Below are 14505 nucleotides of genomic sequence, written 5' to 3' on the forward strand. Positions count from 1 at the left end.
TAGGTATTATGGAGTTTTATGACTGCGAACAGCTGTTGAGGTCTGTGTTATGCCGGGATTTCTGATTCACTACCATCCAGTTGGCCGTGAGCTGGTTGGGTAGAAGAAATACGATGAACTGTGACTACGAACCTCATTCTTAGAGTTCCTCTCTGTATCGTCTTTATCTCTACATCAATGGTATTATCGGACGTTTCTCCCTCTGTCCACTTTATCCCGGTCAGTTATGAAGGAGGTTAGCTGGCTGTACTTGAAGCTTCAGCATATAAGCCTTGTAGGAGGGGGTAAGTTAGGGAGAGGCATGTGGACTTATTTGAAAAAGATTCTCTCTTTACCTGACACAACATGATTACTATCGCCTACATGTAGGTATTAAATTGAGGGAAGAATAAGTTTTCCCGTCTTTAGGTGCATGAGCAAACAGGTTTCCCCCTTTGAGGTATTTCGAAAGGAAGAGGTTAAGCGAAGTAGATTGAATGTTGTTGCTAGTAACCCCCAAAGAATTGGAAATAAACATGAGGAAATTGATACATGTAACTTGAATAATGAATGAGATTCAGAGATTGAAAATGGTTACTACCTATGTACATATGTAGGTATTGTACATGTACCTAACCTAGGGTAGGGTACTTGCTAGTAGTATTGTATTGTATTGTACATACTACATGCAATAGGTACATAGGCCCTGGAGGCTAGAGCTGCATGGAAACATTGGATACTATAGGCGCCCGCACTCTGTGTTACACACCATACACCAAGTGCTCGAACTACAAAAAAGAAAAACCAACCAAAACATTGAACCTTGAAATTCCAAAGCTACATGTACCCTCTCTACATGTAGGCACCTACTGTCAACTGACTTCAATGTTGCTTTCTCGACTCAGCCTGCCTACCTACCTACTTACTTGGGATACCTACATATATCTACATGTGTGCAACATCGAAAAAGCTCGTGATTGAAACCCCTCTTCCCAAAGTACCACAAAGAGTCTCCTTCTTTTACCCAATCCTATCTAAAAACACCCGTGTAGGATAGGGACCTGGAACGACAATTCATCATTTCACTCCCTAACTTTCTCGTGTACATTGATGGACATATCTGTATCATGCAGGGTGTCTAGGACTTTGTAGTGTGATCATTACAACCGAGACGCAAGTCCCGCCTGAGCAAAGAAAGTAATTGGGCTCCTGCAGCATTCCAATGTCAACAGATAAGCCATATATGAAGCCTTGTTCTCCAACCCGTCTAATTCCCCTCTCCTCAACTGACTCAAACGCCTTTCCCATACTTGGTACCTAGGTCTTTACCATCATCCCTGGTCTTATTAGGAATTCTCTACCTACACCCAACATGGAGGGCTTGGAGGTGTTCATGAGAAACCTCAAACCTGGTCTTTCGGACGAGGGCTTGCGAACACAGTTGACTCCCTTCATCACCGATAACTTGAAAGTCATAGAGTGGACTTGTCAGAAAACACGTGGGAAGAAGTTCGGGACCGTCCTTTTTCTCTACCGATCCCACGGCGAACTATTCCTTCAACATTATGGTGAAGCTACTTTACCTGGGAGGTCTCGAACAATAGCTCGCCTACATATCCTAGGAAATCCTATATTTTGCAGCAAAAGCAAACACGCCTTGGATACATTTGCTCTCAGAGCCTTGAAAAAAGCAGTAGAGGAAATTATGGAGGCGAAAAGGGAGCAAGATGAGGATGAACAGCCACTGACGAGAGATGTGTCTACCACCTTCGAATTGCTCGGTCTTTCGTGTGGTCATTACGAATACCCAGACGGTAGATTGGGCTTTGCTGAAGACGTTGGGTGGGACAATAAAGGCCTGGCCAAATTTGGGAGGTATGAACTTATTATCACATTACAATCGCACGTCCGTGTAGAAATACCGTATCGTACTGTCCACGAGGTGATTGTCGATAAACGAGCTACATCATTTACCTTTACGCTTTGGGAAGTACCGCGGTTCTTTGATACTACCAATGATCTCACGGATCCAAGTCTCGTTTCTCTAATTGGTCAGCTAGACATGGCTCCGAGGTCTAACATTCCGCCCAGGACCCGACTAGACAAACTCCCGCGTGGCCGTGGTGAGAACCACGCAGATATTTTGGGGCAGTCTCTCATCTATTGTGCTAGAGTATCGCCATCTGACTTCCATTCCCGGTTCGAGAAACTGAAGAAGGCGAAAGAACAACTCGCCTTTGTGTTCTATCAATTTCCATATACCGGTCAATATAGCAGAAGCGACATGGTTTCCGAGATGATTTCCACGCAAAGACTCCTCGATGACTGTACCACACAAGGCGATATACCCTTTGACGTTCTTTTCCAATTCCAAGCCCTTATGCAGAATGGCTATCTTCTACCTCGGACCGTTCAAGCCTTAGTCGAACGCCTCCGCCGGGCGGTACGAACATCCTCTACAGCGGATACGAGAAAGGGGTCCAAACCCCCGTGTCCCATTTCTGCAAGGGCTGTCAAAAAGCTATTCTTTCAATTAGACTTTCCTGGCCCTGAAATTGAGGCAAGCCTGTTTGACCCAGAACACCTTTGGATATATCTCCAAGAAAATGAGAAAGAGGTTCGTGAAGGTCTCAGGAAAGAGTTGGTATCCGAAAGAGCACGGCAAAATCTCGAAATGGTCTATAAGGTACAAGTGACTCCCACTCGAATTTCTCTTCTTGGACCAGAGCCTGAGGCCAAAAATCGAATACTCCGAAAATTTCCCAACCACACTGGCTACTTTGCACGTGTACAATTTTGCGAAGAGGATGGCCAGGATGTGTTCTTCAATGCTAAGGTATCCCTGGATGAGGTCTGGAAACGATTCAAACGTGTACTCCTGCGTGGCATCCACATCGCCGGCCGCGAATACAAGTTTCTGGGATTTTCACACTCTTCCCTTAGAGCACATGGCGTATGGTTCATGGCTCCATTTGTTGACCATAATTGGAAACTTCAAACTTATAAATCCGTAATTGGTCAACTAGGAACATTCGACAAGATCTTCTCGCCCCCTAGATGTGCTGCGCGGATCGGCCAGGCCTTCTCAGAAACCCCATTCTCGGTCAACCTCGAGGATCTTGGAGTCAAAGTTGAATTTATTCCGGATGTGAAGTCGGCAGATGGAAATCGAGTTTTTAGTGATGGCGTTGGGACGTTGTCTAGGTCACTAATGGAAGCGATTCAAGCGTCTCTATCCCAGACGCGAAACAACAGTACATGCTTCCAAATCAGGTGGGGCGGTGCTAAAGGAATGCTTGCTTTAGACGACACTCTTGAGGGGATGGTGATGCGGATTCGAAATGAGAGCATGGTCAAGTTCGAAAGTAAAGATATTACGAACCTAGAAATATGCGACACGGGGAACAAGCCCATCCCTCTTGTTCTCAATCGTCAAATGATCAAGATATTAGAGGATATGAACGTTGCGGAAGATTGGTTCTTCCAAATGCAGAACGGCGAGCTCGATAGGCTGCGTATGATCACAGCCTATGTTCAGAACACAATAGTGTTCCTCAAGAGGCAGAAAATTGCAGAGCCAATCAATTTCTCCAAGTTCATTCGCCGGCTTCATAAACTGAAAATCGATTACAGGAACGATCGATTTCTGTGTTCCATTGTCGAAACTGTTGTTCTCGAAAAAGTGCGTCTTCTCAAGCATAAGGCCCGGATTCCAGTAGAGAAGGGCGTTACGTTGTTCGGCATCATGGACGAGTTCGGCTTTTTGGAGGAGGACGAAATCTATGTCACGTTCGATAAAAAGGACAGGCACTCGAGAAGTGAAAGAGAGCTTCATAATAAAAACGTCTTGGTTACTAGGTCTCCTGCCCTCCATCCCGGCGATATTCAACTGCGAACAGCGGTGCTTCCCCCGTATTGGCACCCACTCCGTTCACTCTCTAACTGTGTTGTGTTCAGCCAGAAGGGGCAGAGAGACTTACCTAGCCAACTCAGTGGCGGTGATCTAGACGGGGATATATACAACATTATCTGGGATGAATATGCAGTTGCATCGTCGACACGTGAATTTGAACCGGCTGACTATCCTCGAGTTAACCCCTTGGACATTGGCCGACAGGTGAACGAGGAAGATATGACAAACTTCTTTGTTGATTTTATGGCCACTGACCAGTAAGCTCATTTTTATTTTTATTCCATAAGGCACGCTTTGCCAACTATGTGTCATTGATAATACAGCTCTATTTCGACGAAACCAGATTCTTCACATGAAAACGAAAGATGAGCATCATCATAGCAAGTTCGAGAAGAACTGATTCCTCTAACCTCAAACTTAGCCTCCGTCATGTTATTATTGATTGATACTTTATATCTTCGATCACAAAATTCGGAGTTGTTGGAGTGCCACTAACTTTGTGTCGTAGATTGGGGGTGATCGCCACCAAGCACCTGATCCTTTCGGATATGATGGACGCTGGCACTGTGGATAAGGAGTGTAAGATACTGGCAGAGCTGCATTCCACCGGTGTAGATTACAGCAAAACAGGCATACCGATCGATACCAACAAACTCAGAAAACTAACTGCAACACGATACCGTCCAGACTTGTGAGTGAGCTGCCAATCTTTGACTGGCTTTCTTTTTCTTTTTTTCTTCTTTACCTACCTGCTCATCCCATGTCACATAAGAAGCAATCAGTTTACTGGTGATCCGATAAATAGTCTAACCTGTATTATGTGAAAGCCTAGCACCGGCGCCCCCGGCGCATATTGTTGATCGAACAGAAGTCAAGTTTGAGAATACGAAGAAAGCTTTGGTCGAAGATGAGGATGATGAGAGGGGTCCACGTTACAAATTCTACAAGTCTGAAAAGGTTCTTGGCAAGCTCTATCGAGCTATTGATGAGAATAAGATTTGGAAAAAGGACATTCACCAGTCTTTCAGTCGCCACGGCCCCTCAGTGTGGAAACAATTAGAGATGCATATTTCGAAGCAGTGCCAGAAACTGCGGGGCGTGAATTGGTCACCTGGGCGACCTGCACTGGACGAGGCTTGTCGTATTCGAATGGCGTAAGTATTACGACATACTTGAAATTCTTTACATCCTAACTCGTGTTCGCTTACTTAATAACAATAGGTACGACGAAGAAGTTTGGAGCGTGGCAATGGACTTCTCGGACAATTCGACCAAGGGCCTAAGCGAGCTTGAGGTCTTCACAGGAAGCATTTTTAACAAGACTGGCTCCTTAACCCGACGACAACGAGATAATTCAATCCGTCTCAAAGACGACTATGATCGCATCGCCAGATGGGCTGGAGGCTTGATTCGAAAGAAGAAGATAGAGCCGCAAGAGGACGAGGATGACGATGATAGCGACTACGACGAGCATGAGAATGCTAAGGTGCCAAGCAATATGCCTAACAGCCCTGACGGCTTAGACGGCATATCGGCTCTTGAACTGAGCGTCGCCTGTTTCATGGTTAGTATCGAAAAACCTGCCAATTTTGGCAGAAACCAGGACACTTTTCAGAGCTTTAAGATCGTTGCGGCCCAATGCGCGTTGTCTGAGCTGGAGATAGCCTCGATGCAGCAGGAGATCGCCGAAGGGGCAGCCTTCGCGACAGCGAGCGCAAAGTAGATAAGAATGATTCAACGGCTTGTTCAGTGAGTATTTCACATGCCTACCTATTTACCTAGGTAGGCTCCTAAGCATGCGGGGGGTTCAAGCAGCAGGTTTTCTTTTGGGTTTACTACTCGGTTCCAAGGCTACCTATTCCATAGGTAAATTTATCTCAGTGTACCTATGCGGACTGGTTTTCATTGGAGGGGACTAAAGTACCAGGCATGTCAAGTATTCTCTACTCGGTCATGTGTCTAGGGGAGGAGAGAAGAGGAAGGCAAACGGGCATTTAACGATGATCATGATTATAACGAGCTGTCTACCTAGGCAGGCACTAATCTAGTTGAATACTTGTTCATGTTGTTCTAAAAACTTGCTTCCAACTCGGTCATAGTGATTTAATGTGCTTGGTTCGTAGGCCTAGTCATTGATAGGTAGGTATCTATCTACTTCTCCCTCCAAGGATGCATCGTAGTTGCGGAATATAGAGGGAGGGGAAGAGGGAGTGGGTGAGAGGTATTAGATAGGTTAGGCGCAGGTGGGTAGGTAGGTAGGTATACAACCATTCTTTCTTCCTACGGTTTCCTTGAATCATCCTTGTAACACCTAGCAGGCTTCGCTGTCTGACTACCTACCTAGGTACCTACTACGAAGAATCTATACCCTTCCCTTCCCTCCCTCTCCCGAACATTCTTCTCCTTCCCTTCTCCTCTTATCCCCTACCTCTCTCGCCCCCCCCACCCCCTCTCTCCTTGTTCTCTCTCTCCCCCCCCCAAAATACCCAGATCTTCGCTTATTTACTTTGGTAGGTAGCTAGGCGGGTACGGGTTTCTATCCCGCTCTTTATCTCGATCTGCATCTGCGCCGGCGTCTTTCCTCTTCTGGGCGTTGGTATTGCTACTAGTAGCAGGAGTAGGAGTAGGAGTAGTAGTAGTAGTAGTAATAGAAGCAGCGGTAGCAGTACCAGGAGAAAGATCATCACGGCCATCCTTCTCCCTCTCCCTCTCGCCCCCTCCTCCCCTATTGTTATTGCTGCTGCTACTATTGCTACCGTGACTATGACTGTGGCGGCTTAGATTGTGACTGCCATCCCTCTGCGAAGCAGCCATGGGTGCGGGGCTGCTCGCCCGCGTCGGCATGTAGAAGTCGTAGCGGTCCGGGAACAGGATGATGTTCGCGAGCCGCACCACCTCGGCCTCCGCGTGCGTGCTGCAGCTGCGGCTGCGGCTCGAGCTCGAGGTGCCGGGACTGCGGCTGCGGGAGCGGCTGCGGGAGCGTCCGTGCTGCTGGCTTGCGCTGTCCCGGCGGGCGTCGGGCATCGGCGTGTCTGCGTCCTTCTCCGGCCTCTTCCGCTTCAGCAGCTTCTTCTTCTGCTTGGTCGAGGACGAGGATGGAGGAGAGGAAGAAGAAGAAGAAGAAGAAGAAGGGGTGGAGTTCGGCTTCGACTTCTGGCCCCCGCCCCCGCTCCCGCTCAGATTCCACGGCGCGAGCCCCATCGCCTGCAGCCCCTCGTCGCCGCCGACGGCGCGGATGTCCTGCTCGCCCAGGCGCCCGGTGTGCGGCGCCTCGCTGCCGAGGCCGGTCCCCGTCGAGTCGAAGTCCGGCCCCGGGTGCCCGCGCAGGAAGGCCTTGCGCTGGCGCGCGAGGAAGAGGGCGTTGGTCTGGGTCAGCGGGGCGGCGGGGGTGTAGACGAGCATGGAGATTGTGGGCTCGGGGGAGGTCGGCGGCCGGCTGCTGGTCTGGTAGTTGGTGTTGGAGAACTGGTACGCCTGGTCCGGGTGCCAGATGATGTAGTCGCCCGCCTGCAGCGTCGGCGGCGTCACGAGGCTCTTGTCGAGCTGCAGGTGCGGGTGCCATGCCGCCGTCACGCGCTGGGCGTGCCCCGGGACTGCGCCGTGGATTATGGTCGATTGCTCCTTTTCGAGCGCCCAGTTTGAGGCGTCGAGGTACGCGTCCCAGGCCTCGCTTTCTGCGCCCGCGGCTGGGGGGCCGGTTTTGGAGGCGAAGAAGGGGCGGAGGAGGAAGTACGCGGTTGAGAGCTTGGGCGAGGGTAGTAGGCGGATCATGCCTGGCTCTACGACGGTCAAGGCGAGGATCCCCTGGAACAGCCGCATCATCGAGCACGCGCCCGCGCCATTGTACAGGTCCGAGGTCGCGTTTATGCGGCCGGCGGGGTCCCAGGCGTCGTAGGACTCCCAGTCGCCCTTGAAGATGGCGTCGTAGAGGCCGCCGCGGCCGTAGCCGTCCTGCTCCCAGCGCTCGAGGCTGCCGTTGTCGACCTGCGCGATCTGGGCGGACGACGACGCCGCCGCCGCCGCAGCAGCAATGAGCGAGTCCTCGTGGGTGGCGGGCGCGCCGTTGACGGTCAGGCGGCCGTCGAGCACGGACTCGATGCGGATGCGGTCGGCGTAGGTGATGGGGAAGCGCGTGGCGAGGCGGTCGTCGTTGCCGGTGTTCCAGAGGGACATGGCGAAGCGCTGCGCCTGCAGCACGTGCGGGTGCGCGCGCGACCGCACCTGCGCCGGCGTCCAGAAGAAGTCGAAGCACGTCGGGTCCTGCGCCGGCGGCGGCTTGTACTCGTGCTTCGTCTCGAGGTACGTCCGCGTCTCGGCCACCCACGCGCGCGCGTCCGCCGAGGGCACCACGCCCCGGATCACCCCGATCCCGTGCCGCTTCAGCTGCGCCCCGAACGGCGCCACCTTCGCGTCGTCCCCCATGTCGCCGAAGTCGATCGACGGGATCAGGCTCGACCCGTGCGAGGAGATGTACCGGATCTCCTGCCGCAGCGCGGCCAGCAGCCGGCCCCACGAGGCTTCGAGCGCGGCTTCGTGGCCGGATACGAGGCGTTTTTTCAGGCTGCCGAAGCGGGAGGGGAGGGGCACGGGCTGTGTGCCGTAGAAGGATAGGACGGGCGGCTCCATGCTCTTGGTGATTGGGGGCCGCTGCCTGCTTTTCGAACTCCGGCCGCCGTCTTTGTGGTCGCCGTTGCGAGATCGTTTGATCCCTATTACTCCGATTTGGTGCGGCGTGGGAAATGTGGTTGTTGTTGCTGCTGCGGCGCTGTTGTTGTGGTTTAGTAATTGCGAGGTTATTATTGCGCTTTTTGTGGTCGTTGTGGCGGAGGAGGTTGGTTTTGTCGTCGATAATGTCGTTGCCCCTGCTGATGCTGGTGTGGAGGAGGAATAAGTTGTGGTTGCTGGGGGTTTCGTCGGCGTCATTGCGACTGGGGCATGGGCGTTAGACAGTGTTGGAGTTGGAGTCGTAGTAGTTGCTGCGCCCGCTGTAGTAGCAGCTGTAGCGGTGGCTGCGGCGGTAGCCATGGTGCTGCTGTCGAATTGTGAGGGGAGCGTTACTGCTGCTGCTGCTACTCCTCCTGTTACTCCTCCTCCTCCTGCTCCTCCTGCTATTGTTGCTGCTGCTGTCGCTGCAACAGGTGTGCGCTGTATCACATCTACGTTGGACATCCTTTATCCTATCATCAACCTCACAACCTTTTTTCTCTTTCCCTTTTTACTTTTTCTTTTCCTGTTTCCCTTTACTGTTTTCCTCCTTTCCTGGTGCGTGCCCGGTATCTTGTGATCCCTTCAATACGCTGTAACTCGGCCATTCAGATTCCGTTTCTACGCTTTTGCCCATATGCACAACCACTGGGCACCGCGGGGTTGAGCAGGGACTAAATAAGAACCAGAGACCAAAGGGCTGTCTGCCAGGAAAGTTGGGGGTCATGCCCATCCATGTCATCCAAGTTATCCAAGTAATCCATGTAATCCATGTAATCCATGTAATGTTCCATGTTTTCTTCTCTGTGTCCTTTTGCTTTGCTTGTTTTGACTGTCTTTGCCTGCATCCTCGCTTCTTTCGCCCCTCTAAGTTGGGGGGCTCCAGTCGTCCAGGGGGGGGGTCAAAAGTAAGTCAAGTCAAGTCAAGTCAAGTCAAAAGTCAAGGATTTGTTTGTCCCATGCGGCAGGCCGGGCCGAACATACATGGTTACGGCGCACCATTTTAGATTGATCTTGCCGGCTCGCAGCTCCGTGGACCAGCGTAGGTCTAGCCCCAAGAAGACATCCACCCCTTCCCCCCTTTAGGACTATTATGGAAAAAGATGTCGCTTGACGGTCCGCTTCACTCGAAACAAATGCTTACACGATCGATAGTTGACAGTTGGATGCATTGCATTTGCGAACTAACAAGCAAACCAGGCCTTCAGATATATTAATTGCCTCTAGGATCCTTCTTCTTTACCTAGGTGTCTTTACCAGGTAGCTATACCCAGGGACTACGTAGGACCCGTCGTAGGTAAGCATCGAAGCCCTGGAGGTACTCGGTATTGTATTCGTCCTGGAACACTCTAAACTCCTTGATCGCTTTCTTCCAGCCTTGACTCCGAGTCTCCGAAAAGCCCACTATTGTAGTTACAGTTGTATAGTTAAGCCCTTTTTTTTTTCTTGCTCTCTTCTTGTTTCTTGGTTTCTTTTTCTTTCCCGCTCGTAGCAGCCGAGGTTTCCTATCAACAGCTCACCATTGGTCGGGAATTTTCCAACTTGGAAATTTTACCGTCGAATCTCAGCCCAGTTCATCTACTTTGCATGATCCATCCAATATGAATTGGAGTTTTTTTTTTTTTTTTTTTATTATGTTTCTGTTTCTTCTCTACTCCTCTACTGAGCCGTGTCCCGAGGGCGGACCATTAAGGAAAGAGAATCGCAGCTTACCAAGATTGGGACGGGACAGGCTTTCGCCATTCATCCCATCCCCCTCCCCGTTTCCGTTTCTTGCATCTCCCATCCTCGTTTTGTTTTGCTTTCTTAATTCTGACTAACATCGATGTCGCCATTTTCGCCGGTAGGCACTGCCGAAACTATTCATCTACAGGGCTGTGTCAATCTCCGTTTCCGCCTTGGGAATGGGGCACTGGGCAAATGGTAACCTCAGCCGTGATTACCTACATATGTATTGTACCTAGTAGTAGGTAGTTAGATATAGGTAGGTATTAGGTCCTAGCTGGAGGTACGTAAGCTACTAGGTAGGTAGCTACCTGCTAATATTTACCTCCAGGGCTAGTAGGCAAACAATCTTGACCCGCCAGCGGCCAGCCCGGTTCTTTTCCATGAACAAAAAACAAAACACCTACCTATGCCGTGCCATGCGCATGAATACCCAGGTTTTATCATTGTTGACATCTGAAGTCTGTGTCTTTTGTTGGCGCCAAGAATACCGTCCAAACCAAATAAACACAAGCCTATCCTTCTCTTTTCGTCCAAGGTGCATTCAATATTTCAACTAACCTAGGCCCGTTGCGGTTTGCGACAGGATCGTTCCCAGCAATATGGATCAAATAAATCTTGGGAACAAACCCCCCCTCCCCCCTCCCTCCTCCCCCATTCTCCATCGTATATTTATCTGCGATGGACGGGGGTGATCTAATCCCCAGATGACCCAGCGCAGACGCGTCGCGCCCCACAGAATTAGCAAGCGTTCGTGACAGTATTTGATCGGGCTTGATGCAAAACGGAGTCGCCGACCACCACGAAGGAACACTTGGCAGTGCCTGCTGGAGGTGGATTCTGGGTATGGTGCGGAATGCGTGCGGGATGGATTCTTGCCGTACCGAGAGATGAGTATAGAAGTCATCTTCAGGATGATCATTCTGCGGCCGCGTTGCCGGTTACAAGAGATTGGAAAGGGATTAGTTAGACGCACAGTCGGGATCTGAGGAGATGTGCTCGTCAAACGTGCATTGCGCATCCATGCGCACCTGTTGGCTATTGCATCTCTGCTAGGTAAACTTCCAGGCGCATCTATCTTGCCGATATTGCCATATACTAGGTCAGATTAGGTACATGATCCACCGCACACAGTCGTGAGCGTTTGTCTTGGAAGCTCCTAAACGCAGGTTGTGTGATTGACTTCTCTCTTCCCGCCTACGCCGACTATTCAAGATATATTACCCATCTCCTGTTCTTGCTCTAAGCGATCAACGCGATAGCTCTTGTCAAGGGTCTACCCGAGGACTAGACGGGGCGCTAGATAGAACAGAGACAGTGGCAGCTAACATGCATATATAGCTTTCATGGTCTTCGGGGAGATGGTAGAGATCTCCGCGCAATAGCAATGTTGTTCTGTATCTTCTAGGTCCCGCCTCTTGACAGCCCTCATGATACGAACGAGCTTTAGAGGACTCTTATCCATAATCCCTTCTATCTCCTAAATTCATTCTCTACCACGACTATCAGGGGCCCTACTCTCCTTCAATTTATTAGAATACACCAGCAGTCCACTCTATGATCATCTGATGTGTGCCCTAATACGTAATGCTCTACCCTCTTTCGACAATAAGGAGTAACTTGAGATATTCTATCATAGTGTTTTCGCAGAATAAAACCTAGGTAGATAAAATTGAACTCTTAAAAATCATATTTATATGTATTGGTACCTAACCTAGTAGATATGCTCTGTCCAGGATTGGGGTTATCTATTAGTACTGGGATCCTGAAGCACCGTCACGAAAAGCAAATGTGTAGGTAGTGACGGTCTGTTGCTCCTATACATATCACCAGGGCAAGTAACCTTGGAATTTACCTGCCTAGGTACCTAGGTAGATACCTACGTCTTCGTGCACTTGCCTGGATCTGCAACCATAAGGGGTAGGCACCCAATGATCCATCATCAGAAGATTCCCCCTTTGCCCCCCCTTTTCAAACCGAGCACCAAACCACTGCTTCTACACTCTCAATACGAAACTCGACGTAAGCGTCAAGATCACCACGACCTCTTCACGCGAAACTTAAACAACCATTTTTTATTTCTTTAATAATCACGAGCAGATATCTTCGCTATCAGAAACGACCTGCGCGTGGAACCAACCCCCTCCCACAAAACTACAAAACCCCCTCAACAGCCTCCCAAAAGCCCGCCGGATTCTCCACCATCGGCAGGTGCCCCGCCTCCTTCACCTCCACCACCTCCGCCCCCTTTTCTCCCAACTGCCCCGCAAACCCCTTCATCGCCTTGACCAGCGCGCCGCCCCCGTCCCCCTCCCCCGCCACCAGCAGCGCCGGCACGCCGCACGCCGGCATCAGCGGCCGCATGTCGTAGTCCCAGAGCGCCTGGCACCCGAAGCGGAAGCCCTGGACGTCGTTCGCCGCCACCATGTCCTCCATCCACTTCACCGTCTGCGGCTGCCGGGCGGTGGTGAGCGGGTGGAACCACCGGCTTACCGTGATCTCCGCGAGCCTCCTTATCCCGGGCACCGGCGTCTTCGCCTGCTCGTCGTCGGCGAAGTGGGACTCCGCCATCGCGATGCGCTCCTTCCAGGCGCCCGTGTTGGCGGGGCTGGACGCGGCGTTGAAGTCGCACGCGACGAGGGTTTGCAGGAGCGCGGGGTGCTTGAGCGCGAAGCGCAGGGCGGTGGCGCCGCCCTGGGAGACGCCGACGAGGGCGTGCAGGCGGGGGATGCGCAGGGCGGCGAGCAGGGCGGCGAGGTCGTCGGCGAGGATGTCGAGGGTCGCGGGCACGGGCGCGGGAAGGGCGTGGCGGCCCCGCGAGTCGTACCGCAGGATCCGGTACTGCGGGCGCTGCGCCCTGAGGATCGCGACGAACGCGTCCCACATGTGCAGGGACGTGAGCAGCGAGTTGCAGAAGGCGATGGTGGGGGCGGCGGGGTCGGGGTTGCCTTCGAGGCGGTAGGGGATGGGGAGGCCGTCGGAGGGGGCGGTCACGTACGAGGTTATGACGGGGCCGGCGGCGTCGGCGTTGGAGGTGCTGGTGAGAGCGTCGGCGGAGACGAAGGTGGATTGTGGGGATGGGAGGAGGGAGAGGTTGTGTAAGTCGCGCGGGGCGGGGCCGAAGACGTAGAAGAGGGAGTATTGTCTTTGCGAAGCCAGGGTCGCGTACTTTCCGGCGATCTCCTCCTCCCATCCGGGGGTCTTGGCCGCTGGCTGCTGGGCTACATCGCCGAGCTCGTTTGCTTTGGCGAACTCGTGGAGGGCGATGAAGGATACAGGTGCACCGACCTCTAGAGTAGACGTTCGGAGGACGCGCGATCGCAGCCAGCCGGGGATCTTGGACAGCATGTCCACGTGCTGCTCTTCGAGCCACTGCCGCGACACGGGTTCAGCGTCTGCCGCATCGGTCAGCTTGAGCTCCAACGCGAGTAAGACAATGCCCTCGGCCTCGTCGTCCGTCAGCTGCTCGAGGGGGACGAAGAGCGGGGACTCCTTGGCGAACACCGAGTCCCAGAAGTATCGCTTGACGTCGACCTGGCCTATGGTGTCGGCCTCGCGAGACGAGCGGTTTTCTCGCAGCGATGTGTAGGTGCTGGTTTGCAGGTGAGACATGGACGTCACGTCATAGGCGGCCAAGAACTCGGGGGTCTTCCCGTCGGTGGCACGATACCGAAGCCCGTTCGGGAAGATTTGCGGCAGCCGAAGCCGGGTCGGGCCGTGCTCGTTGTTATACCATTCGTGAAACTGCGGTATTGGTAACCCTGGCTTGGGTTGCATGGTCACGTAAAGCATTCCAGGAGTAGACATGGTTTCTTTCTGCTTTTTCTCTCTTTTTACGCTTGTTTTTGTCTTTCTGTGCCATTGTTAGTTATTGCAATAGGACGATTGTTTCTTTAATTTAACTAGCCACTATTTATCAATGCCTCTAATGAAAGTATTCACTTACCAAGTAAGAGGGGGTTTCTTGAAGCCTGATTGTAATAATTGTAGTAATAATCTTCTTTTCCGTTGGTGTTTTTCAGTCAAACCACAGCTAAAAGCAATCAAATCGTGTTCATAATTGAAATGATAAACACTTTCTAGAAAGTCGTCGAAGATGCATACAACTAACTATACTCATGAAAGGCCCGTCCTCGGCAGAGGTGAAGTTGAAGCTACGGCAATACGGTCGGCAAATACGACCT

The 14505-nt window shown here is 51.8% G+C and overlaps 3 protein-coding genes across 3 annotated transcripts; 1 reads left to right on the plus strand and 2 right to left on the minus strand.

Moving 5' to 3' along the window:
• Window positions 1–801: 801 nt before the first annotated feature.
• On the plus strand, window positions 802–5970 carry GGS25DRAFT_480022 (RdRP-domain-containing protein). Its single transcript, XM_049260048.1, has 4 exons — window positions 802–4149; window positions 4401–4583; window positions 4720–5046; window positions 5114–5970. The coding sequence occupies exons 1-4, from the start codon at window positions 1352–1354 to the stop codon at window positions 5613–5615; spliced, it is 3810 nt and encodes a 1269-aa protein (XP_049118568.1). The 5' UTR covers window positions 802–1351; the 3' UTR covers window positions 5616–5970.
• Window positions 5971–6330: 360 nt separating this feature from the next.
• GGS25DRAFT_167637 (uncharacterized protein) lies at window positions 6331–9191 on the minus strand. Its single transcript, XM_049256530.1, has one exon. The coding sequence runs from the start codon at window positions 9059–9061 to the stop codon at window positions 6395–6397; it is 2667 nt and encodes an 888-aa protein (XP_049118569.1). The 5' UTR covers window positions 9062–9191; the 3' UTR covers window positions 6331–6394.
• Window positions 9192–11877: 2686 nt separating this feature from the next.
• On the minus strand, window positions 11878–14444 carry GGS25DRAFT_167617 (alpha/beta-hydrolase). Its single transcript, XM_049256529.1, has 4 exons — window positions 14426–14444; window positions 14268–14354; window positions 12047–14174; window positions 11878–11983 (listed from the first exon to the last, which is right to left on the minus strand). The coding sequence occupies exon 3, from the start codon at window positions 14126–14128 to the stop codon at window positions 12476–12478; it is 1653 nt and encodes a 550-aa protein (XP_049118570.1). The 5' UTR covers window positions 14129–14174; window positions 14268–14354; window positions 14426–14444; the 3' UTR covers window positions 11878–11983; window positions 12047–12475.
• Window positions 14445–14505: the final 61 nt, after the last annotated feature.

This window comes from Hypoxylon fragiforme (genome assembly GCF_022984875.1).
Source record: "Hypoxylon fragiforme strain CBS 206.31 chromosome Unknown GGS25scaffold_3, whole genome shotgun sequence".
Lineage (NCBI taxonomy): Eukaryota > Fungi > Ascomycota > Sordariomycetes > Xylariales > Hypoxylaceae > Hypoxylon > Hypoxylon fragiforme.